This window comes from Antedon mediterranea, chromosome 10, assembly GCF_964355755.1.
Source record: "Antedon mediterranea chromosome 10, ecAntMedi1.1, whole genome shotgun sequence".
Classification (NCBI taxonomy): domain Eukaryota; kingdom Metazoa; phylum Echinodermata; class Crinoidea; order Comatulida; family Antedonidae; genus Antedon; species Antedon mediterranea.
The window spans coordinates 6,293-28,616 of NC_092679.1; the positions used below are offsets into that span (position 1 = coordinate 6,293).

At 34.4% G+C, this 22,324-nt stretch overlaps 3 protein-coding genes across 5 annotated transcripts; 1 reads left to right on the plus strand and 2 right to left on the minus strand.

Annotated features, from left to right (window-relative positions):
- Positions 1-740: 740 nt before the first annotated feature.
- LOC140060118 (probable small nuclear ribonucleoprotein Sm D2) lies at positions 741-8,154 on the minus strand. The gene is made up of 3 exons (XM_072106196.1): positions 8,026-8,154; positions 1,570-1,743; positions 741-1,472 (listed from the first exon to the last, which is right to left on the minus strand). The coding sequence occupies exons 1-3, from the start codon at positions 8,028-8,030 to the stop codon at positions 1,298-1,300; spliced, it is 354 nt and encodes a 117-aa protein (XP_071962297.1). The 5' UTR covers positions 8,031-8,154; the 3' UTR covers positions 741-1,297.
- A 1,641-nt stretch (positions 8,155-9,795) lies between these two features.
- LOC140060574 (peptidyl-prolyl cis-trans isomerase FKBP2-like) lies at positions 9,796-11,960 on the plus strand. 2 transcript variants are annotated; one of them, XM_072106850.1, is made up of 5 exons: positions 9,796-9,881; positions 10,483-10,643; positions 11,335-11,447; positions 11,565-11,647; positions 11,754-11,960. In XM_072106850.1, the coding sequence occupies exons 2-5, from the start codon at positions 10,491-10,493 to the stop codon at positions 11,813-11,815; spliced, it is 411 nt and encodes a 136-aa protein (XP_071962951.1). In that variant the 5' UTR covers positions 9,796-9,881; positions 10,483-10,490; the 3' UTR covers positions 11,816-11,960. The 2 variants fall into 2 exon arrangements, with proteins under 2 accessions (XP_071962951.1, XP_071962952.1); XM_072106851.1 differs by lacking the exon at positions 9,796-9,881 and adding an exon at positions 10,111-10,193.
- A 71-nt stretch (positions 11,961-12,031) lies between these two features.
- Positions 12,032-21,832, minus strand: LOC140060573 (exonuclease 1-like). Of its 2 annotated transcripts, none has more exons than XM_072106849.1 (14): positions 21,628-21,832; positions 20,652-20,866; positions 20,142-20,261; positions 17,121-17,244; positions 16,492-16,629; positions 16,130-16,342; positions 15,791-15,978; positions 15,418-15,514; positions 15,122-15,296; positions 14,379-14,604; positions 13,469-14,291; positions 13,207-13,258; positions 12,941-13,073; positions 12,032-12,308 (listed from the first exon to the last, which is right to left on the minus strand). In XM_072106849.1, the coding sequence occupies exons 2-14, from the start codon at positions 20,810-20,812 to the stop codon at positions 12,230-12,232; spliced, it is 2,529 nt and encodes an 842-aa protein (XP_071962950.1). In that variant the 5' UTR covers positions 20,813-20,866; positions 21,628-21,832; the 3' UTR covers positions 12,032-12,229. The 2 variants fall into 2 exon arrangements, with proteins under 2 accessions (XP_071962950.1, XP_071962949.1); XM_072106848.1 differs by having other exon boundaries at positions 13,376-14,291.
- Between the last annotated feature and the right edge of the window lie 492 nt (positions 21,833-22,324).

A 22,324-nucleotide genomic window follows, 5' to 3' on the forward strand; every position in this document is an offset into this window, starting at 1 on the left:
CTCTCAGGTTGGTAAGTATGGTGGTCATCGTTAAATTGGTTGTTATTACTTAAAAGTATTTAATTGTATGTATTAAAATAAGTACAACAAAACAAACTCGCTCTGAAAATAACAGAAATTGCATATTTAACTTGGGACTTTGTTTATGTTTAATTTTAGGTTTGTTATATTGGAACAAAATTAGAGCAGTAAAAAGAGCATGTTAAAAAGATGAATCTGTCATTGAGTAAGATGAAACTTAAATTGAATTAAAACCGATTTTCTTAATAATCATACTTAGAGATGCAAATCATCAAAATAATATTTATATGAAATTTAAACACTTTTATAGCCTATGCATGTACGCCTGTGCCATGTTATGCTTTAAAAAAATTATCCAGTATAGTATGACCCGTGCCGGGTATTTTCTTTTTAATATCGTCGATGGAAAATTGCCTTGACTTGATCATTTTGAATTTATATCTCCATATTTTGACCTCGTGTTATTTCTTGTATACGGCAATTGAAAGTTCGGAACTAATTTTTGTTTTGTTTTTAAAATCGCTTGATATCGTTTAGACTATCTCAACTCTAATCAATACTAATAATATCAAATTATTATTATCATTTCATTCATTATAAATTTAATCATTTCATTTAGATTGGATAATTTAAATACAAAATGTAATGAAAAAAAAAACGATCTGTACGTTAAGACATTGAGAAACAAAGACATGAGAAAAATAAGATCACACTCTACGTTAAAATATTATCGTTTATTCAAACATCAGTACAAAGTAAACCATATTTTAAATGTTCATAATCCAAACATGAAGAAATCCATGATCTAAAGTACAAATATGGGTATATCAAATATTTATCACCCACCTCCCTCAGATGAAATTCCTCTTTGGGAATTTAAACGGCTATCCCTGGTACCATATGATATTATTGTGCTTTTTCATTATTATCCTGTGTTTGGGATCTTGCAAGATGTAAGATTATTTAAGGTGTTTTATTTGTTTTTCTTACCAAACATAACTTAATATTTTACATTCTGGATCTACCAAGAAAAGAACTAATTTCTGATTGAGCAGTAATAAAGACACTGTTGTCACAAGCATTGCAAGTAATCACACAAATTATAAGAAAGGACATACTGTACAGTAAATTACTGCATTAATTATTCACATCATAAATGACCCACTTTATAGTTTTGCATTCAAATGGAACAGAATAACAACAATGCCTAAAAAACGCTGCCAATCATAATTTTGGTAAGTTAAAGTAAATTTTTAAATGGCTAAAAAGTGACTAATCATTTAGCTGTTGCCAGTGGATTTCTTAGTACGAGTATTACGCTATCACCACGTAGGAACATCTTTGAAATGTAACGATCTTTGTTTACAGGTTTTGATTTCTTCTTTCCTTTGCCAGATTTTGGCACTTCTGTCCACATTTCTTTTACATTTTCTAGAACCATATTACAATGCCTATTATAAAAAGAAATAAATCATCACCATATAAGCAATCATTTTCTAGAACAGTATTCCAAAACAGAACATAAAACTGTTTATGAATATAAAATACCTGTCAAAAGCTTTAACTCGGCCTAATAACTTCTTGTTATTCCTACAATTGATAAGGACTTGTGTGTTATTTTTAACTGACTGTGTAAGTACAGAAAGAGGACCAGTGTTGAATTCTTCCTCCTCTCGCTTTGCAAGTTCCTCGGCTGTTAATTCACTTTTGGGTTTGGCCAATCTATAAAAAAATATATATATATTAAGAATTGTTGTTTACAAGATGCAATCAAAGTACCATTTGGAAAACAATAAACTGTAAAATAATTAAAATGCGCAAGGCTTGATTGTTCAGATAATTATGAGTTGTAAGGTCATAATATATTGATATGATAAACACAATCATACACATTTCTTTTCCTTTGACATTCAAATACAGTTTATCTCGAAAAGCAGCCAATCATACATAATCTTGAAAAGAAGCCTAGGTGGGCTTGATTTTGAAAAGGGCTTCTTTTCGAGATTACTTATTGCAGCCCAAAGAGGGAGCTTCCTTTCGATTCCAGGACAATTCGGCCCACATTTGGGCCGAAACATCCCACTTTGTGGGCCGAAACGTCTCACTTCAGACAATTCATATTCCTTTTTTTTTTGTATATCAAGTTTTTAAAGGTGTTTAAACAATCCGTAATTTATTGATATTGACAATGTTGCTATAAAGTATAATATATCAAATAAATTACTAAAAAAACATAATTTATTGACAAGTATATGTATATTGTTTAATAATATTATGGTTATGATTTTTCAAAATGAAGAAATAAAAATACTCTAAAAAAAAATCTCATCGCCGATATGATAGTTTTACATGCAGGTATTTTAGAAAAATTAGACGCTACATTTTGACCATGGGAAAACCATCGTACAGTATTGTATGCATGTTTTTTAAAAAGGAGAATCTCCAGTTAGCAGAAACACGTAGCAGCCAGAAGGTGCAGCTCCGATTGGTTTCAGAAATTGTGAATTGCTTTTCAATCAACAGTGTTCAATGATCATTTTACTGAAATGCGGCGCAATTACGGGGGTTCCCCCCTGATGAGCTAACGCATCGTTTAGTGCGACAGTTTGAAGTAATTACGTTGGGCTTCCTATCTGATGGGGGGAGCGTAGCCAATCGACTGTGACCTGAGGCTAATTAATAAGTACTACATGGCGGGGCTTCCTCCGTTTATTCCTAAACGTTCCGTGTTATTTTGCGTTCAAATTACGCAAGAATATATCATTTGCGTAATTTTATATAGCATTACTAAAACAATTAATTTGTCATAAGCTTGTTTATTGTGTTATACCAATAACAATGTAGCTCAGGACTACAAAACATAATGTGAAAATAAACTAAAACAGAGGAAAATTGGTCAGTAGTACTTAATCTTCAAGAGTCAGCAGTCCCATATTTATCTTCTTTCCTGTGTGAAATTCTACTATTAAAATGAAAGAAAAAATTAAAAACATATGCGAGGCCTCACCACAAAATGAGTCGCATCGTAAGTGAGGTCAAATTACGATAATTAACAAAATAAGGCCCGTGGTCATTTTTTTACAACTTTTTTATCACGATTATAAAAAACTATATTTTGAATGAATTTTTTTACCATAAAGTGGTATACACAATCATTTAAAAAGACAGGTTGACCCCCATCTTTTGGGATTAGGCGATGAATTTTAGAATTTTGCGACATTTTGGAGGAGTATTTTTGTAGGCCTGGGGGAGGACGTCGTACAGTAGGCGATAATGAAGAAGAAGACATCGGCCCTGATGACGACGAGGAGGGCATGGCCATAGAGTTAGAAGAAGCTTTTGCTGTTATTGAAGAAAACAATGAACTTGACTGGGATCTAAAAGAAGGGGGCCTAATAATCGAACCAGATCCAGTTCAAAACAAGTTAGACCAGGTAGTTTGTGATAAAGAGAATGGAGACCCTGAGATCAATGATGTGAACATACATTGTTAAATTGCGCCCTCAATGTAAGAAAATGATGACGTCATCGGTTATTTTAAGCGTACGTAAAATCCAGGGAACGTAAAATCAGGGTACGTAAAACGAAGGTTCTTTTCTATCAAAGTTAATATGTAAAAAATGGTATTGAGATATTTTGTATTAGGTTTTGAAAAGTGCAATTTCGGAAATAAAAAAAAAATTTCCATAAAGGGATTTTGTGTTTTGAATTTAAGCGTTAGTCCAACATGGTCTAAAATATCCCCCACACTTGGAAGTGGGAGAGGTTAAAATTAATTATTGTCCACCAGGTGTGGATGAGTTGTCTGATTTGAATGTCTCATCATTACGGGTAGTTGTCATTTGATTGCATAATTTCAAAATGGGGAGGGGGAATTTTTTTTTTTATATTAGCACATTATTCACGTCATATTTCAATTTTATTAGCCAACATCTTCATGCTGTTGCTAAGGAGGTTTTAAATCACACTAAAATACTTTGTAACTTTTTGTTGACCAAACTTTAAAGCTGGTTTACTTACAAAGAAGTTTTAAAAAATTCAAATTTTCAAACGGTCATAACTCTGGATATATATATGCTACCACATTGATTCAAACACTAGATTACAGCTAATAATGTGTTCTATCCATTTTTCATAGTAATTCAATATTTTAATTTCTGAACAAATGACTCATTTTGTGGTAAGGCCTCACATATATGATGATACCCACAATGATGAATACAACAATTGTATATTATTCTTTAATCAAAAATACGAAACTCATGCCAGAAATAATGCAAATTATAGTATTTATTGGGTGCTTTAAACATTAGTAACTACTCTATTATATAGAACGCAACTGTTTACTCTATCAAGAGTTAATTATGTCCTGTGAGGCCTCCGTACTTTTATCGGCAGGCCTAGCAATGATTCTCGCGAAGCTAAGCTGGTGATGTATTTCTGAAGGGTGCTCAGTATTAATTGATTAAAAATAGTTATAAATAAAAAATTATCGATATTTTACAATTTTATGCATGCAGGATGTTGTAGACAACTTGTGAGTAGGTTAGATAGTATTGAAACAATTGCGAGTAATTTTAAGGGGTGGGTACGAAACTGCATTAGCGCCACTTTGCGATGCGGCAACTGTGTCGGGGCGACTTTGTTTTGGGGCGACTTTGCAATGGGGCGACTTTGTACTGTAAGGGCCGACTTTGTATGGGGCGACTTTGCAATGGCCCATGATGGGGCGACTTGACCAGCATCCCGGAGTTACCAGGCCTAGTTATAATTTAACGCCGTGGCGAAAGATACGGTACCGTATCATAACTTCCGTTTACTAAAGGTACGGTAAAATTGCATTACGTCATAATCAGCCAATGGGGTGCTGGTAAGTGTGTGACGTCATCGTATAAGGACTTTGCATTTTTTTTCACATCGCGTCCGTAGAGAATGCCTATCGGCGGCGCCAGGCTGCATGGATGTGTGCGCTGATGATTCTGTGACTCAGCCTCAGGGCTAGACCTAGTAATGTTGAATCCAGAATCGTCGATGCTGTAGTAATAGAGCAAGATCATGTGGTTGGTGGACGTTACATAAAGCGTTTTAATCATGCACTCAATCTCAAATATTATTTCATTATACAACATTAAACACTACACTACAGTAGAAATATGTTGATAACCAAATTAGAAGTAAAGAAATTATAATTTAATGTTGGAAATTGTGTTGCGTCTAGTTCATTCATCCATAGGCCTATAGTTTCTATGAGGATTTTTATTCCAAATAGCCTTATTTAGGCCTATATTTTTTAATAAACTTTGTTTACAGATGGTGACCATAAACAAAAAGCAAATGCGGACAATAAAGGGGCCCTCAAATACTATGATTTAGACAATAGGCCTAGCCCCAGGTCTTAATCACAGAAATCAGCACACACATGCAGCTGGCCCCAGTCTGGCAAACAAACTCATATACCGAGGCTAGCCTTAGCATGGTTATAGTACGTATGGTAGGCCTCTTTTGAAACGGTAAATTTCTGTATTCTATGTTAATCCGCCGGTTGATCACTGTTTTCGCGACTATGACGTAATGCAATTTTACTGTACCTTTAGCAAACGGAAGTTAGGATACGGTACCGTATCTTTAGCCATGGCGATAATTTAATATAACGGAATTTGGTATAATCCAAATCATTTATTTCCCACCTAATTGCTATAATGTAGCAGGCCAAATAAGACTAAGTTCTGATTGGCTACTTTTCTGTGCGTGTAATTTAACTACGCGCTAAATTCTGGTAAACAACTTATCCAGGGACCTACTAGGTCTCTGGCACTCTTCGTTTTGATTCCAAGCGAGTGGGACGTACGGGAAGCTCTTGGACCATCCATCCCATGAATTGTATTTGTAATTGTCTCATATCTTGTATATAATCGGTAAGTTTTTACCAAGTATGAATAAAAGGGCCATACGGCTCATGAGAATTTAAACTACTTGTACTTTCATCATTTATCTATTTACATTGTACGTGAAGCCGACGGAATATCACGGTCGCCGAACCTGACGCTACCTCTCATAAACCCTCTTTACCTAGCAATTATCTAATTTAGTGTACGTCGTATGTGTGTAGGCCTACGGCGAGCAGACTGAACGAGAGGAACCTGAGAACCTGATGATAGGCTAGCCTAGCGAGATTAAACTTCCCCTCTGTCCGTAGAATAAACTAAGGTTGGGGACTTTTCCGGTGGTCCGTTTATTAGAAGGAGCACACTCCTTCCGATAAGCCGAGCATCTGGTCTTTAACTTTATAATAAATAACTAGGCTAGCCAGGCTCTAGGCCTAACGAACGAGGTTGCTACCGGGCTAGAAAAGGGACCCGAGAAACGCACGTACGTCGTAGTACGCAGTTGAGACAGGCGAGACGGAAAAACGTTACAATATTTATTTATTAACCGATTCACCACGATAAGCGCTTAAAGCGCTCAAAAGGTTAAAAGTCAAGGTCATTGTAAACAAATTTTCAAAAAAAAAAAGTAAATCGAATTTACATGCGCAGTTTGCTGTGCATGAATCGGAACAACAAATTATACAAAATACTCACAACTTTTTTTTTAAAAATATGCTTCTAAATATATAAAAACAATTGTTGAAGTTAGTTTGAAAATAAAATTCGAAAATATAACCGTTTTTCGAAGCACGCTGTTCGAAACGCGACAGGCGCGTTGAATGAATCTAGGCCTAAACATACAACGTAAAATCGTCTAAAATCCATCTTTATTTCTAATAATCACTATTTTGAAGCTTGTATACAATAAATGTATAATAAATAAAGATTATGTATCAGTTACAGTGTCTAAATCGTCATATTTCCATGTAAAAATGTGATTTTTCTACCGGAGAAAAGTCGTGAAGATGTCCTCACGAGGGCCGCGCCATATTGTTTACCTTTGATTGTAATATGAACCCTGACATGTCAGATGCATTATGGGCATGAAATATTTGTTCAAACTCTGCGCAAAGGTCAGTTTATTGAAGCATAACTTTTGACAAACATTTTGATACCAAACTTGTTTTAATTTCATAAGTTTTCGACGCATTTTCGTCAAATTTTCTGCAAGCTACACGTCTAAAACAGCGGACTAAGCTCCCGAGGGATGCCGGTGCGCGTGGGAATCGCGAATTCCAAGTCGCTTTCGGGATGTTTTTTTTAACATTCCCGGTGAACAAACAGCGGCGAGGACGCTCTCGGGGCGGCTCCCGATAGGCCTAGGCCCCATATGGTCATCGTCGGATGAGTCAGTCTACTAATTTCTTCATAATTTCGAAACCGGTCATTCATAATGGTCAAGTTTGGTCTTATTTTGAAGAGAAGAAATAGGTTCTGATGAAGAGATGAGTTTTATTATGAAATATTTATTAATTTTTGTGCATTTGGTAGTCAAAGATAAATTACAAATTTTTAATAATTTTCCTAAAATATTTCTAAAATTTGCATAATCCATACTCCGCCAAAATAAATTGTAACACAAATTTGATAACATATTTGGAAATAAAATGTCCTTTGAATTATTTTTGTTTTTTAATTTTTTTAATGTCTGTGTTTAGAAAAAAAGTTAGGGTTAATTATATGACATATGCTTTTTGGGTCCCAGGGGAGCAAAATAAACTTAGGGGTCAATGGGTTAAGTAAGGTATAAAAACATCAAATTCCAACCAGCAGCAAGAGCTGAAAAGGTTGGATTACAATCATAAACTGAGAAGTTAAATACATCATAGTATTGTATATACTGCACTAGGTTGGAGTAACGTAAGGCCATGTATCTGTACAACCATAAAGGAAATATATATTTCCTCCATGGTACTACATAACAACAGATACACAGATACATGGCTTGTTTACGTTACTCCAACGTACCGGCGTGAATTAACGAACTGTACTGAATAATATTCATATGTATTTTTGGGGAAAAATAAATATTTACCAATATTCTCAAAGCATTATTGTATTTATATCTATTACTTACGCCATTTTTCTGATGCAGATTTTGAAGATTTTAAACAGATAAATTGGTAAAATAAGCTTGACTATCTCCAGACAACTTCTCTTCTCTCTCTTTACCGCTTTGTGCGTAGCGCCACCAGCGGATTTTTTTAAAGTACTCACTCGCTGCTGCTAGAGAAGAGAGTGTGTGTGTAGCAGTAGTTTATGATATGACACACCATTAATTGTGTAACATTTTTCAAGCAGAATCATGAATAATTATGGGATAGATTAGTATACAAATAACAATTAAATATTTTCTCCATTCAAAAAATAGAAAACATTCATTTGTTTTATAAACAACGAATTATATTCAACTAATTTAATTATATATTAATTATATTATTAACACAACAGGCATAGAAATAAATTCCAAACCGCCCGGTGATACACTGAAAATTATTTAATTAATTAATTTGAAACGATAAAGATGAGGAAATCTGTGAGAATGAGAAAAAGTCGCCCCAACCGAGATTCGAACTCGGACCGCCTGCTTGTGATATGCAGTTGCCCTAACCATTAGACCACTGGGGCTTTCATGGTATTGTTCTTTAACTCGATTGGATAACGACCCTTTAATTATATTATTATATATTATTAAACGTAGTTTATCAGATACTGTTAGTTCCTACAAATTTTTTCGAGAACTTTTCCAACTTTCGTAAGTCCTTGATTGACACCGGAGTGTTTAAAGTGATGTGAATAATATCCGGCGTGTTTTTAAAATGTATAATATTAAACGTCATAGCCTCCCAGTCTCTGTAATCGATATCGATAGGTCGCAACTATTATATTATAGTACATCTTTGAAAAGATTGATCGGTTGAGATATAATTAACTGTTATATTTTAGTACATTAACCCATTACCTGTGAAGACATGATTACGATCCTACAGTTGTTGCAGATATAATTAACTGCAATACTTTTTTATAGTACATTAACCCAATTACCTGCAGTTGAGAGAATTAACTGTTATATTTTATTATACTGTAGTACATTAACCCAATTACCTGCAGTTGAGAGAATTAACTGTTATATTTTATTATACTGTAGTACATTTTACCCAATTACATGCGAAGACATTTGGTCACGATTCTACAGTTGCAGATCCTCTAAAGCTGTGTGGAACAACATCTTTCTAATAATATAATTCAAAATACACCAGCCCGGAAGTTTTCAACAAAAGTTTTCTCTTTATTTTTGCTGCTGGTGAGTGTGTGGGGAGGTAAAAGGGACTCCCATAGGTTTTTGTTTGTTTTCGGTATATCATAATTTTTTTTGTCTGTTTGTTAACTAATATACAAAATAATAAATGTTTATGAGTCGAGTTGGATGGTGAAGAAAATGCCAATAGTTGAAAGAGATACTATATAATGAGGCGGCGGCAGCCGAGTTAATGTAGACTTTATTCAACAAAAACGTAATCAAAGTAGGCCAATTATTTAATCATTTAGCAGCGTGTTTTAATAATACTTATACGGAAATTGTTAAGGCTTTTTGTTACTTTGTGCATGCAGCATAGCTTCATAAAACAAATCGATTCTAGAATATGCATGATATTGCGATAACATGGACCACCGTAAGCCTTTGGACAATTTAATAGCAAATTTAATTAATAATTGTTATTTTCTCCGCAACTGGAATGTCCCTATAATAGTGACCGTCGAACCCCGGCCAATCCGCGATTTAGACAATTACTCGGTGATTGGTTGTAACTTGTGCATGATGTTGGTGGTAAAAAAACAGGATGGTAAAAATGATAATGAGGGCGCTGTGGAAGTCATTTGCAGCTGCTGAATGTTTGTGGTTTGTGTTTGGTGTTGTAATAATAATATAAAGTGAGTACTGTTAGGCCTAATAAATAAATAAATATCATGATTGTTTAATCAATCATAAATACACAATGGAGAATGATCCATTTAAAAAGAATGTTCGCTTACTTAGATGTACTCGTAATGATGATGAATCAAAGTACCTCTTGGTTGGTGTGGTACGTGTACGTAAACGGATCACGATAAACAAAGGTTTTCCGGCGGTCCGGCCTGGTGGGGTAGCGAGACGATTCGGCCCATTTAATATCGTCCACTCATTTATTAATGTTGAGCAATTTGAAATTGTGCAAGGATATTTCTCAAAGTTCCTGATTTTTTGTAAACATTTTTTCATCTTACTCTTTTTTCCCTCTTTACTCACAGTTGACATTAATTGTTGATTGATACCACCAACAAGAGTCAAGAGGGATCTTTTTCTTAATTGTTGCCAGCCCATATTGCCATTATTGGTACCTAACCTAGCCTATAGGCCTAGTATGTTGCAGTCATCACAATGCCATTTGTTTGTGCATTCTTGCTTAGGCCTAGTTATTTTTTTTATTTCTGAGCTTACTTATGCCATGTTAACAATAACATTATAAATAATAAACATTATCTTTTCTATTAGATTTCAAGATGAAAAATCTGCTATTTACAATATTGTTGATCATCACATTACAACATGAAATTGCTGGCGATAAAAAAAAATTACAAATTGGAGTTAAAAAAAGAATTGGAAATTGTGAACGAAAGAGTAAAACTGGAGACTTATTACATATGCATTATACAGTAAGTGTATAATATAAACACTTGTTGTATTGATGTTGTATTACTTATAAAGTACACATATTAACTAATTGATGTAACCTTTTAAAACAAAAATGGTTGTTAAAATCCTCCAGGGAATTGGCATTCTTTTACTTGGACAAATTTATGGTCAAATCAGTCCTATACAGATTGTATTTACAGTATTCTATTAGTTTTCATCTACTTTGGTGCATAATCTTTTATGACTCTTTATTTTATTCATTTGGTCAGGAGTGGCAATAGCAAGAAACCCTGAGGGCGGTGCAGCTTAGATAAGCCATATTTTAGACTCGTCTCCCAGCTTAATATAGTGCTGCCAGTTTGCCACATTAATTTTCCCTCGAATTACAAAGATAACTGAATTTTAATGTATATGTGTGGTTTTCTGCATTAAATTATAACAAAAAGGTTTACACACAATTTACGATATTTAAGCCATTGTACGACCATCTGTGGTCATAATTTTCTAATTTTGTTTTCTTTAACTGAAAGGGGATTCTCCTCATATAGCCACCACGGAAAACTGCTTGTGACGTCACACTGTTACCTATTGATAATGGATAGAGGACACTGTTGACCGAAAAAAACACTTGCCTCCCGTTTTTTTAACTTCAGATACAGAATCTATATAACTTTGTTACTTGTACTAGTAAATATATGTACTTTATTTCAGGGAACATTAGAAGATGGAACAGAATTTGATAGCAGTATTCCAAGAAAACAACCTTTTACTTTTACATTGGGAACGGGTCAAGTAATCAAAGGTTGGGACCAAGGTCTTCTTGGGTAAGTCTAAATAATACTCAATGCATTATAAATTTTAAATTATTTATACAACACAATTTAATTTATTATTATGCAATGCTGATAAACATTTATGTACTTAGTTTTCTTGTTTCTCAGAATGTGTGTTGGTGAAAAAAGAAAACTTGTAATTCCATCTCATTTAGGCTATGGTGATAGAGGAGCTCCGCCAAAGATTCCAGGTAACAAATCATTCATGTAGATATTCATTCATTACAGATAATGTACAGTTTTGTTACTGTTTACAAACAACAAAGTATAACAAGTGACTTTTTCATCTCCATGTAGGTGGTGCAACTCTCATCTTTGAAGTCGAGCTTCTCAAGATTGAAGGCAAAGGAGAACTATGAAACATTTATCCTAGTCAGAGGGTCTAAGTTTGTTGTATTTTATTCATTTTAAACCCAGAAGTTGCTTTTATTTTAGGACATACAGTACTGTAGTATGATGTGCATGAACTTTTTTCATATACCTGTACTGTAATATTGATTTTTGTGAAATTGAAATAAAATGTCATCAAAGCCGTAATAAAATTGTGTTTTTAATTAATACTGTATAAAACATTTATAAAAATCTAAAATCTAGATAAAATACTCATCATTCAATTAATAAACGCATACATATTAAGCTACTAAATGTGTTGTATATATTTAAAATGTGGTTAAAATTCAAGGTACCTGACATAACATTAATGTTGCCCCAGACTAGAGCGCACCATCAACATGTCTACGATGAAACATCTTATTTACTTAAATGTACTCCATCTATTCCTTGAATCTCAAACCTGCCGTACATTCTGGTTTAGAATTGACAGGTGATAAAGGCAGTTTGGTTTCTACATATCTGTAATGATGCGAATAAATCTACAGCATTAATACAAAAACAAAAATAGATAATGCATGTGAGTAAATCTACAGCATTAATACAAAAACAAAAATAGATAATGCATGTGAGTAAATCTACAGCATTAATACAAAAACAAAAATAGATAATGCATGTGAGTAAATCTACAGCATTAATACAAAAACAAAAATAGATAATGCATGTGAGTAAATCTACAGCATTAATACAAAAACAAAAATAGATAATGCATGTGAGTAAATCTACAGCATTAATACAAAAACAAAAATAGATAATGCATGTGAGTAAATCTACAGCATTAATACAAAAACAAAAATAGATAATGCATGTGAGTAAATCTACAGCATTAATACAAAAACAAAAATAGATAATGCATTTGAGTAAATCTACAGCATTAATACAAAAACAAAAATAGATAATGCATGTGAGTAAATCTACAGCATTAATACAAAAACAATAATAGATAATGCATTTGGAAATACTGTACATAATATTAATTTAAACAATTATTATTCAAGGTATTCAAATTAATGAACACCTAGAAATTGCTATATTCTCTATACAGTATTTGACTAAATACTGTAATGTCAGTAACTCTATTCATTTAAACTTACATTTTGTTTGTGGTGGCAAAGAATTTTGTCATCTTGTTTTGTCGTAAAATGTTTTCATTACTGGCTTTTCTTTTTTTACTGTTATGTCGTGTTAATCCCACATTCTTTGATCGTCCTATGTGATTGGAAAGCCCTTAAAAGTAATCAGTTGAAAACATAAATATTCTTGGTTTCCAGTCTTAATGCAGTATTGTATGTGATCTTTCTGAACCCACTGTTATAAATGAATTGTAATTTAATAAAGTTAATAATAGAATATTTCATACTTAAGTTAGCTGCAGGAGGAGCTGATCTTCCTAGACTTAGCCCACATCTTACCTAAATAAAAGAAAAATAAAACAGTAAAAACATTAACAATGGACCTGTAAATTAGATTAATTTATAGGTCCATGCACTAAACATTACAGATGACAGAAAAGCTGATGCAAGAATCACCTTATTTGGTTTCATTGTTGAGGTATGTAATGAATTACTGGTATCACCATCTGCATTCTTTAACAAGTAAGAACTATTATTTTCCTGAATTACCATTTTACTTGTATTGTTGAATTCAGGTAGCCTTGACTCACTTGATGCCAGAATCATGGTGTTCAGTTTGGAAGTGCTACCAGGCTGGAATTCTGGACATGAGTTTATATAAAAGTGTTGTAGAGACTGATTTTGTTGAGAAAAGTTTTGTTGTGAATGACTTGGAGAAATCAAGTACTGTGTTGAATTCACTTCTGTCTGACTTTCCGATGTGCAGTCATGTTGTGATTGACTCGGATGCATCGATGACACCTCATCACCATCAATGCTATATAAATTGCTAATCTGAGAGAGTTTAATTGATTCCTGAGATAGGTCATCACAGTTATCATCACAAGCATGTTTGTGAGTCATACTACTACTACTGACATTGCATGGTGTTTCTAAATCAGAATTTCTCTTGGAGGAACTCCGAAAGCTTTCAATGCTTGAACTCTGTCCTATACAACATTCAAAGATTCCTTTATTACTGTTGGCACTTGTTTTCCAAGAAAAAGCACCAGTTCTTGAAGCACCTCTTGTTTTTAAAGGCACTTTTAATTCTAATGTATTTTGTTCCTTTTGTGAACTCCTGTTCTCCTCCTTCAAATTAGTTTCTAGCATATCAACTTGTAATTTATTTGGGGTCAAAGATGATGACCTTTTAAACTTTTGGAGATGTGAATGAACTGATAGGTCAGATACTGGTAAATCATCATCTTGGTCATTTTGTATTTCATTTTGTAGATCATCTAATTCAGCTAATAATATTGAATTATTTTTGGATTTATCTCTTTCATCTTCTGAATTGTCTAAGGTGGATATTGGTTCAGATGAAAAAAATCTTAAAAGAAAAATGGACACATCATAAAAATCTTTGTACATAGAATCATAGAAAAATGATAATAAGCTAACTTCTCATTCAAAATACCTGCTGTTTTGAGTTGCACCTTGATTTATAAGATCTGTGCGTTCTTTTGATGAGAATCTGTGAATCACAAATTTGTTCCGTCTTATTTTGGGTTTCTGGTTAGATTGAGTGGCAGATTCTTTTTCCAATTCCTTTTCAGGAGTTTCTGGAATAACTTCCTCCTCCAATTTTGGAGGCGAACCATACATCAATGCAAGATCTTGTTCACATTCCAAGGATACACTTTCTATTAAAAATTATACATTCCAATCAAAACATCTTATTAAACCATAAATCATTTTTCTATCAAAAATTCATATCTGAAATATACTCTTTGTACCCAATACTGTTGTCAAGGTTACCATGCAAATAATGGCAACAGCCAATAAGAAAGCAGAACATTTTGATACAAGGTTTTGATACTAAAATCATAGTGGATTCCTAGAAAAGACCATGGCAAGACCTTCAAAATCTAGAATTTGTATCATATTTAATGTTATTACTGGAAAATGAGGCATTTTTCCAATTCATTACAGTTACTTACAAGCACTAAACACAAATGTCCTGTAAAATTATATTTTGTGGAGGTACAAGGCTCACAGAATGGCAACCAAGAAATGGTAAAAAGGAGGAGAGGAAGACAAAATAAACCTACACTGTAGCCTAGACCAGAATGAAAATTGCTCACCCAAAAATGGATGAAAAAAGTCTGATGATGATGAGGTTACAAAACAATAAGTAATCATTGCGATTCATTGACTCACCCTCTATATACTTTTTCTCACTCATCTTAAATACAGGTAATTTTACTGTCATTTGTTTGCTCTTTGTTGACCTTTGTTGTAATTCAAGATGGTCACCTGATCCACACTTCAATCTTGGTTTATACTTGTTATGCCAAATACTTAATAGATGGTGTGGTGTCTTGGGATCAAATGGCTAAACAAAAACAATTGAAGTTATGATTGTGCATTTTAATTTGTTGAATCGTAACTGGAGTTTAAAGGTGCTGTTTGTTTGTTTGCACTAATACACCAATATCATATAATTAATACAATACCTTATTTGATTGTGGCACATAGTGAGCAACTTTGCACCCAGTGTTGACATTCAAATTGCCTAATGCCATTTCATAGGCAACCCTATTATCAATGTATCTGATTACCTACATGTAAGGAGCATATCAACTAGTTTAAAGACATATTGTCCCCCTTTTTCACAATTTTTGTTTTCTTCTCTGTGGAAGTTATAACTTTATTAAAACTACAAAATGGCCTATTCACAGTTTGATTAATCTTCATTTTTCATTTTTTTGGGGGGGACAGTAATCTTTAAATATAAAATTCATGTAATAAAAATTAAGACTAGTCTACTTATTAAAATTGTATAGTGCTACATTGTATTTAATTTGCAAATTGTTAAATAAAGGATACTTTCCAGCATATGAGATGTCACCAGGTTGTATTTCAGGTGGATATGGATTCAAGGGAACTAGTTTACGAGTTAATGGGTCAAATACCAGCTGATGCAAGAATGTGTTATTGGCTTGATGGAATCCTTCAATGTAATCATCTCCAACAGCTTGTTTCATCTTCAGATGCATTGGCATTTTCTTTAATAGCTGAAACGAGAAGGAAATCATGCATTTCCTCATTATTTAGAGTAAGTTTTATACTATGCTATATTTACAAACTTTGATTAATTTAGCTGCATACACATTAGGCCTGAATGATGATGTCTCCTCCTCCACAATTGATTACAGACCTACTTACCTGACTTATATCAGGATTTGATGATAGTAAGAATAGTTTACGAGCTTTTCCAAGACCAATTCCTGGCAAAGACGGCAGATAATCACATCCAGATATGATGCACATATATCGAAACTTATCAACTGTGTATTTTGTTCCAATCTTCATGGCTTTATCAAGTTTTGATGAACAAATTTCTAGTCCATTTCCATTAATATCCAACTTTACAATAACCTAAGAATAATAAAAACAAATGTGTGAACAAAGGTAAACTATAGTCTGCTCCGCCTACATTTGACATAATAGAAGTTTATCACATCAAACACATCTAAATTGTTTGATAGTGTAGACAGAGCTATAGACAACAATTTTCTGCATAATACCTTATCACAACCAAAAGCTACAAGATCAGAATCCTCAGTGATAATAGCCTCTGCAATACCACACTTGTTGAGATATGCAAGTTGGGCGTCTGCTTCATATGGTGCTACTATACAGTCTACATCTAAAGATCTTGCAGCCTAAAAATTTTAAAATATTACGAATCATAGATTCAAAGTCTGTCTATACTTATGAACTAATGCTCTTGGCCTAATAGGTCTGCCAGCAATACAGTAGAAAGCTTCTGATTTGCAACGACTGATGTGTTGTCAGTTGTTAACTCAATCAAAACTGTGTAAGCTCTCTAAATACAAAATAATGTCAAACAAAGTTAAATGGTGTTTTAAAAATAACTGTTAAAACACCCAATTTGCTATTGGAATTCCATTTTAACATCTTTACATGTTAGTACATTGTCTGTTTGGTAATGTTAACATTTGTTGTTAATGACCACCTAATGATTTTTTTTAGAGCAACAACTTAGCAGAATAGTGGCCGATACTGTACAGGGAAACATTTATTTTGTGTTAATTTTTTATTATAGAATGTACTGGTTAATATATTCTACAAAGATGCACACTTTTTAAAACAGATTATATTTTTCCATATTATAAAGAAGTGTTTTTGTTACCTTGATAACATCTAAGGCCATTTCAGATTTTATATTGATACATTTTGTAAAACAATCTCGTGCCTCGTTCAGTTTTCCTTCTCGTAAAAACTGTTTTCCTTTCTTCATGAACGTTTCCCGTCTCCTATGAAAAATGAATTCAATAAATCTTATTAAGACCACTAAAACCTGAAACAACTTAAGACCACTAAACCCTGAAACAACTTAAGACCACTAAAACCTGAAACAACTTAAGACCACCAAAACCTGAAACAACTTAAGACCCCTAAAACCTGAAACAACTTAAGACCAATAAAACCTGAAACAACTTAAGACCACCAAAACCTGAAACAACTTAAGACCACTAAAACCTGAAACAACTTAAATTATATAAAAAACTTATTAGGTTACTTTATTCTATTGTTTATTTTGTTGTTATACACAAATTAATAATGAATGTTTAGGAGTTAGCAGGATGGTGAGAATGTTTAGGAGTTAGCAGGATGGTGAGAATGTTTAGGAGTTAGCAGGATGGTGAGAATGTTTAGGAGTTAGCAGGATGGTGAGAATGTTTAGGAGTTAGCAGGATGGTGAGAATGTTTAGGAGTTAGCAGGATGGTGAGAATGTTTAGGAGTTAGCAGGATGGTGAGAATGTTTAGGAGTTAGCAGGATGGTGAGAATGTTTAGGAGTTAGCAGGATGGTGAGAATGTTTAGGAGTTAGCATGATGGTGAGAATGTTTAGGAGTTAGCATGATGGTGAGAATGTTTAGGAGTTAGCAGGATGGTGAGAATGTTTAGGAGTTAGCAGGATGGTGAGAATGTTTAGGAGTTAGCAGGATGGTGAGAATGTTTAGGAGTTAGCAGGATGGTGAGAATGTTTAGGAGTTAGCAGGATGGTGAGAATGTTTAGGAGTTAGCAGGATGGTGAGAATGTTTAGGAGTTAGCAGGATGGTGAGAATGTTTAGGAGTTAGCAGGATGGTAAGAATGTTTAGGAGTTAGCAGGATGGTGAGAATGTTTAGGAGTTAGCAGGATGGTGAGAATGTTTAGGAGTTAGCAGGATGGTGAGAATGTTTAGGAGTTAGCAGGATGGTGAGAATGTTTAGGAGTTAGCAGGATGGTGAGAATGTTTAGGAGTTAGCAGGATGGTGAGAATGTTTAGGAGTTAGCAGGATGGTGTGAATGTTTAGGAGTTAGCAGGATGGTGAGAATGTTTAGGAGTTAGCAGGATGGTGAGAATGTTTAGGAGTTAGCAGGATGGTGAGAATGTTTAGGAGTTAGCCTGATGGTGAGAATGTTTAGGAGTTAGCAGGATGGTGAGAATGTTTAGGAGTTAGCAGGATGGTGAGAATGTTTAGGAGTTAGCAGGATGGTAAGAATGTTTAGGTGTTAGCATGATGGTGAGAATGTTTAGGAGTTAGCAGGATGGTGAGAATGTTTAGGAGTTAGCAGGGTGGTGTGAATGCTTAGGAGTTAGCAGGATGGTGTGAATGCTTAGGAGTTAGCAGGATGGTGTGAATGTTTAGGAGTTAGCAGGATGGTGAGAATGTTTAGGAGTTAGCAGGATGGTGAGAATGTTTAGGAGTTAGCAGGATGGTGAGAATGTTTAGGAGTTAGCAGGATGGTGAGAATGTTTAGGAGTTAGCAGGATGGTGAGAATGTTTAGGAGTTAGCAGGATGGTGAGAATGTTTAGGAGTTAGCAGGATGATGAGAATGTTTAGGAGTTAGCAGGATGGTGAGAATGTTTAGGAGTTAGCAGGATGGTGAGAATGTTTAGGAGTTAGCAGGATGGTGAGAATGTTTAGGAGTTAGCAGGATGGTGAGAATGTTTAGGAGTTAGCAGGATGGTGTGAATGTTTAGGAGTTAGCAGGATGGCGAGAATGTTTAGGAGTTAGCAGGATGGTGAGAATGTTTAGGAGTTAGCAGGATGGTGAGAATGTTTAGGAGTTAGCAGGATGGTGAGAATGTTTAGGAGTTAGCAGGATGGTGAGAATGTTTAGGAGTTAGCATGATGGTGAGAATGTTTAGGAGTTAGCAGGATGGTTAGAATGTTTAGGAGTTAGCAGGATGGTTAGAATGTTTAGGAGTTAGCAGGATGGTGAGAATGTTTAGGAGTTAGCAGGATGGTGAGAATGTTTAGGAGTTAGCAGGATGGTGAGAATGTTTAGGAGTTAGCAGGATGGTGAGAATGTTTAGGAGTTAGCAGGATGGTGAGAATGTTTAGGAGTTAGCAGGATGGTGTGAATGCTTAGGAGTTAGCAGGATGGTGAAAATGTTTAGGAGTTAGCAGGATGGTGTGAATGTTTAGGAGTTAGCAGGATGGTGAGAATGTTTAGGAGTTAGCAGGATGGTGAGAATGTTTAGGAGTTAGCAGGATGGTGAGAATGTTTAGGAGTTAGCAGGATGGTGAGAATGTTCAGGATATAGCAGGATGGTGAGAATGTTTAAGAGTTAGCAGGATGGTGAGAATGTTTAGGAGTTAGCAGGATGGTTAGAATGTTTAGGAGTTAGCAGGATGTGATGGTGAGAATGTTTAGGAGTTAGCAGGATGTGATGGTGAGAATGTTTAGGAGTTAGCAGGATGGTGAGAATGTTTAGGAGTTAGCAGGATGGTGAGAATGTTTAGGAGTTAGCAGGATGGTGAGAATGTTTAGGAGTTAGCAGGATGGTGAGAATGTTTAGGAGTTAGCAGGATGGTGAGAATGTTTAGGAGTTAGCAGGATGGTGAGAATATTTCATGAGTTGAAAGATTGACTGCTCGATTTAATAAGGCCTGAGCAGATCAGTCAAAAAGCTTTATAGTGCATTAGAGTGTGTTGATCATCACCAATAGATGATATCACTTTTCCATTAGGTGGAGATAATGCCAAATGACACATGATGTATTTGGTAATAGAATAAAAGTGCAGATTAGGTTGCTCATAGAAACCCATCATTAGATATGCAGTTGACTTTGCTGATAGGAAACTGTGAATTTGATGTACTGTCCATCGTAGAAGAAAAAAATGGTATAAAAAAGTATTAAAAAAATAACTTACTCTCTTCTGCTCTTCTCAACATGTTTCTTTGAAGGCAGATTGCAGCCATCAAAAACCAGAATTGGTTTAATGTTATACGAACGAAGCATATTGACAAATTTCATACAATACCGTACATACCTTAGGGATAACAGAATATTTTATTTTAACAAAACTAATACTGTATATCGTAAAATGTATTTTAGCCAATCAATAGATACAACAATAAACAATTATTCTATACAGAAAAAAATTTACAGTATACAGATATTATAAAAATTATAAGTACACAGTATAATGACCATTCAATCTCAAATGGTATGAAAGTCATCATTATTTTCTGAAAGTGAATAGAAAACATGGACATTTGAAATATTCTGGTCCGTATCTTGTTCTCACCTTAACCTTTTGCGCAAAAACGAAAAAAAAATCAGTCTGTATCTTGTGAACCTAAGGTAAAATTTGGAATTATGAATTGAAGTGGAATGACCAAAAAAAAAGAATCAGTAGTCATCTATTTAATTAACTTACTGATCTGTTGGCTCTCCTTTAGCAAGCTGCATTGCACATGCAAAAGCACCTTTGTGCAGCCAACAGTATGTATCAACAGCAACTGTGTACCCTGCATATTTCTTGATATTAACCTGTTCAGTAGCCTCTTTAACAAATGGAAGCAAACCGTGGATACCCATGTCAATGTATTACTACTGGATTGCAATAGTATACACGCAGTACAGTAGATGATTCTGTAAATAAAAACACAGTATCAATCAATTATTTAATTTTTAACATTATCAAATCACATTTTTTAATTTTTACTTAAAAATGTGGTTAGGCCATATTCCTCGAGGAAACATCTGGGTTAGGCCTATACTGTAACTGTGATACTGGACCCTGGCTGGAGTCCTTATCCAAGAAGACTTGTTCCACCACCAGAACTAAGAGCGAGTTGGCCTCGAAACCAGGTCCATGCCAATATTGTTGGCTCTTTATTTAGGTATGCCGCTAAAATATGTTATTAAATGATAATTTAAAAACTTTATAAATACCAAAATTTACACTCACATACGCACTTGGCCTAGGTAGGCCTACTACTTAGGCCTAGATAGGCCCAGGGGCTAGGCTCTAGTAGGGCCCTCTCTAAGCCTAGCCTACTACTATTATAAAGACTAGCCAGGCTAGTCTCTAGCTAGGGCCTAAAACTAACTAGATAGTAGTGCTAGGCCTAGCCTAGTTGTTAGGCCTAGCTAGCTAGGCTAGAGTAGTAGAAGTAGGCCTAGCTACTCTAGTAGTATTAGGCCTATAGGCTAGGCCTAGGCCCCTAGTCTAGTTTTAGTCTTATTAGAGTTAGAGGCATAAACATATAGATAGGGCCTAACTACTATTATATAGGCCTAGTTATAGCCTAGCTAGTTAGGCCAACTATATATAGGCCTAGGCCTAGGCCTAGCCTAGAGGCCTACAACAACAATGTTGTTGAGAATAAAAGAATTAAAATAAAACTTACCTGCCTAGGCTATCGTAGGTTAATAAACCACCAACAAGCTAACTTGTTCTACTTTAATGCTGCGTGCTCAAGTTAATGGTAACCTGTATTTTTATTATTAAACATTTCGATTTCGCGCGCGTTTTCGGTTGTGGTGGTGTCGTCCTCGTCGGCAGAGGCAGAAGATTAGTTTTTATAATCCAGACGTCGACTATGTTGTACGACAATAAAGCTAAGAGCAGTTGGTTTTTCTTTCTCGTTCGTATCGTAGTAATTAACGTACAATTGTATAAAATTAACATTAAATGTAAACATTTCATCTGTAAAACAATTACACATATAATTAAATCAATCTTCAATTATTCTCGCGTAGGATCTACCCATCTATTCTAATCTATGTAGTATTTATGGAACTTTTTAGCATTGAAAGCCCAACTTTTAAAAATTCTAATAGGACTCCGCTATAGGCCTATAGGGCTATATTTTCTGACCGATTTATATTTAATTTATACATACTTTTTAATTTACTTACTGTATTTATTATTTAAAGATGTTTAAAGGCTCTAGTAGGCCTAACAGTGGGGGAGGGGGGGGGGGTAGATAAAGGTATTATAACTTGAATTTTATGTTTCTTTTTTCTTTTTTAATTTTTTTTTCGTGCTAGGGCCTATAGCAACAATTATCCACCACCAGACATGTTAATTATTACATTAGTTTA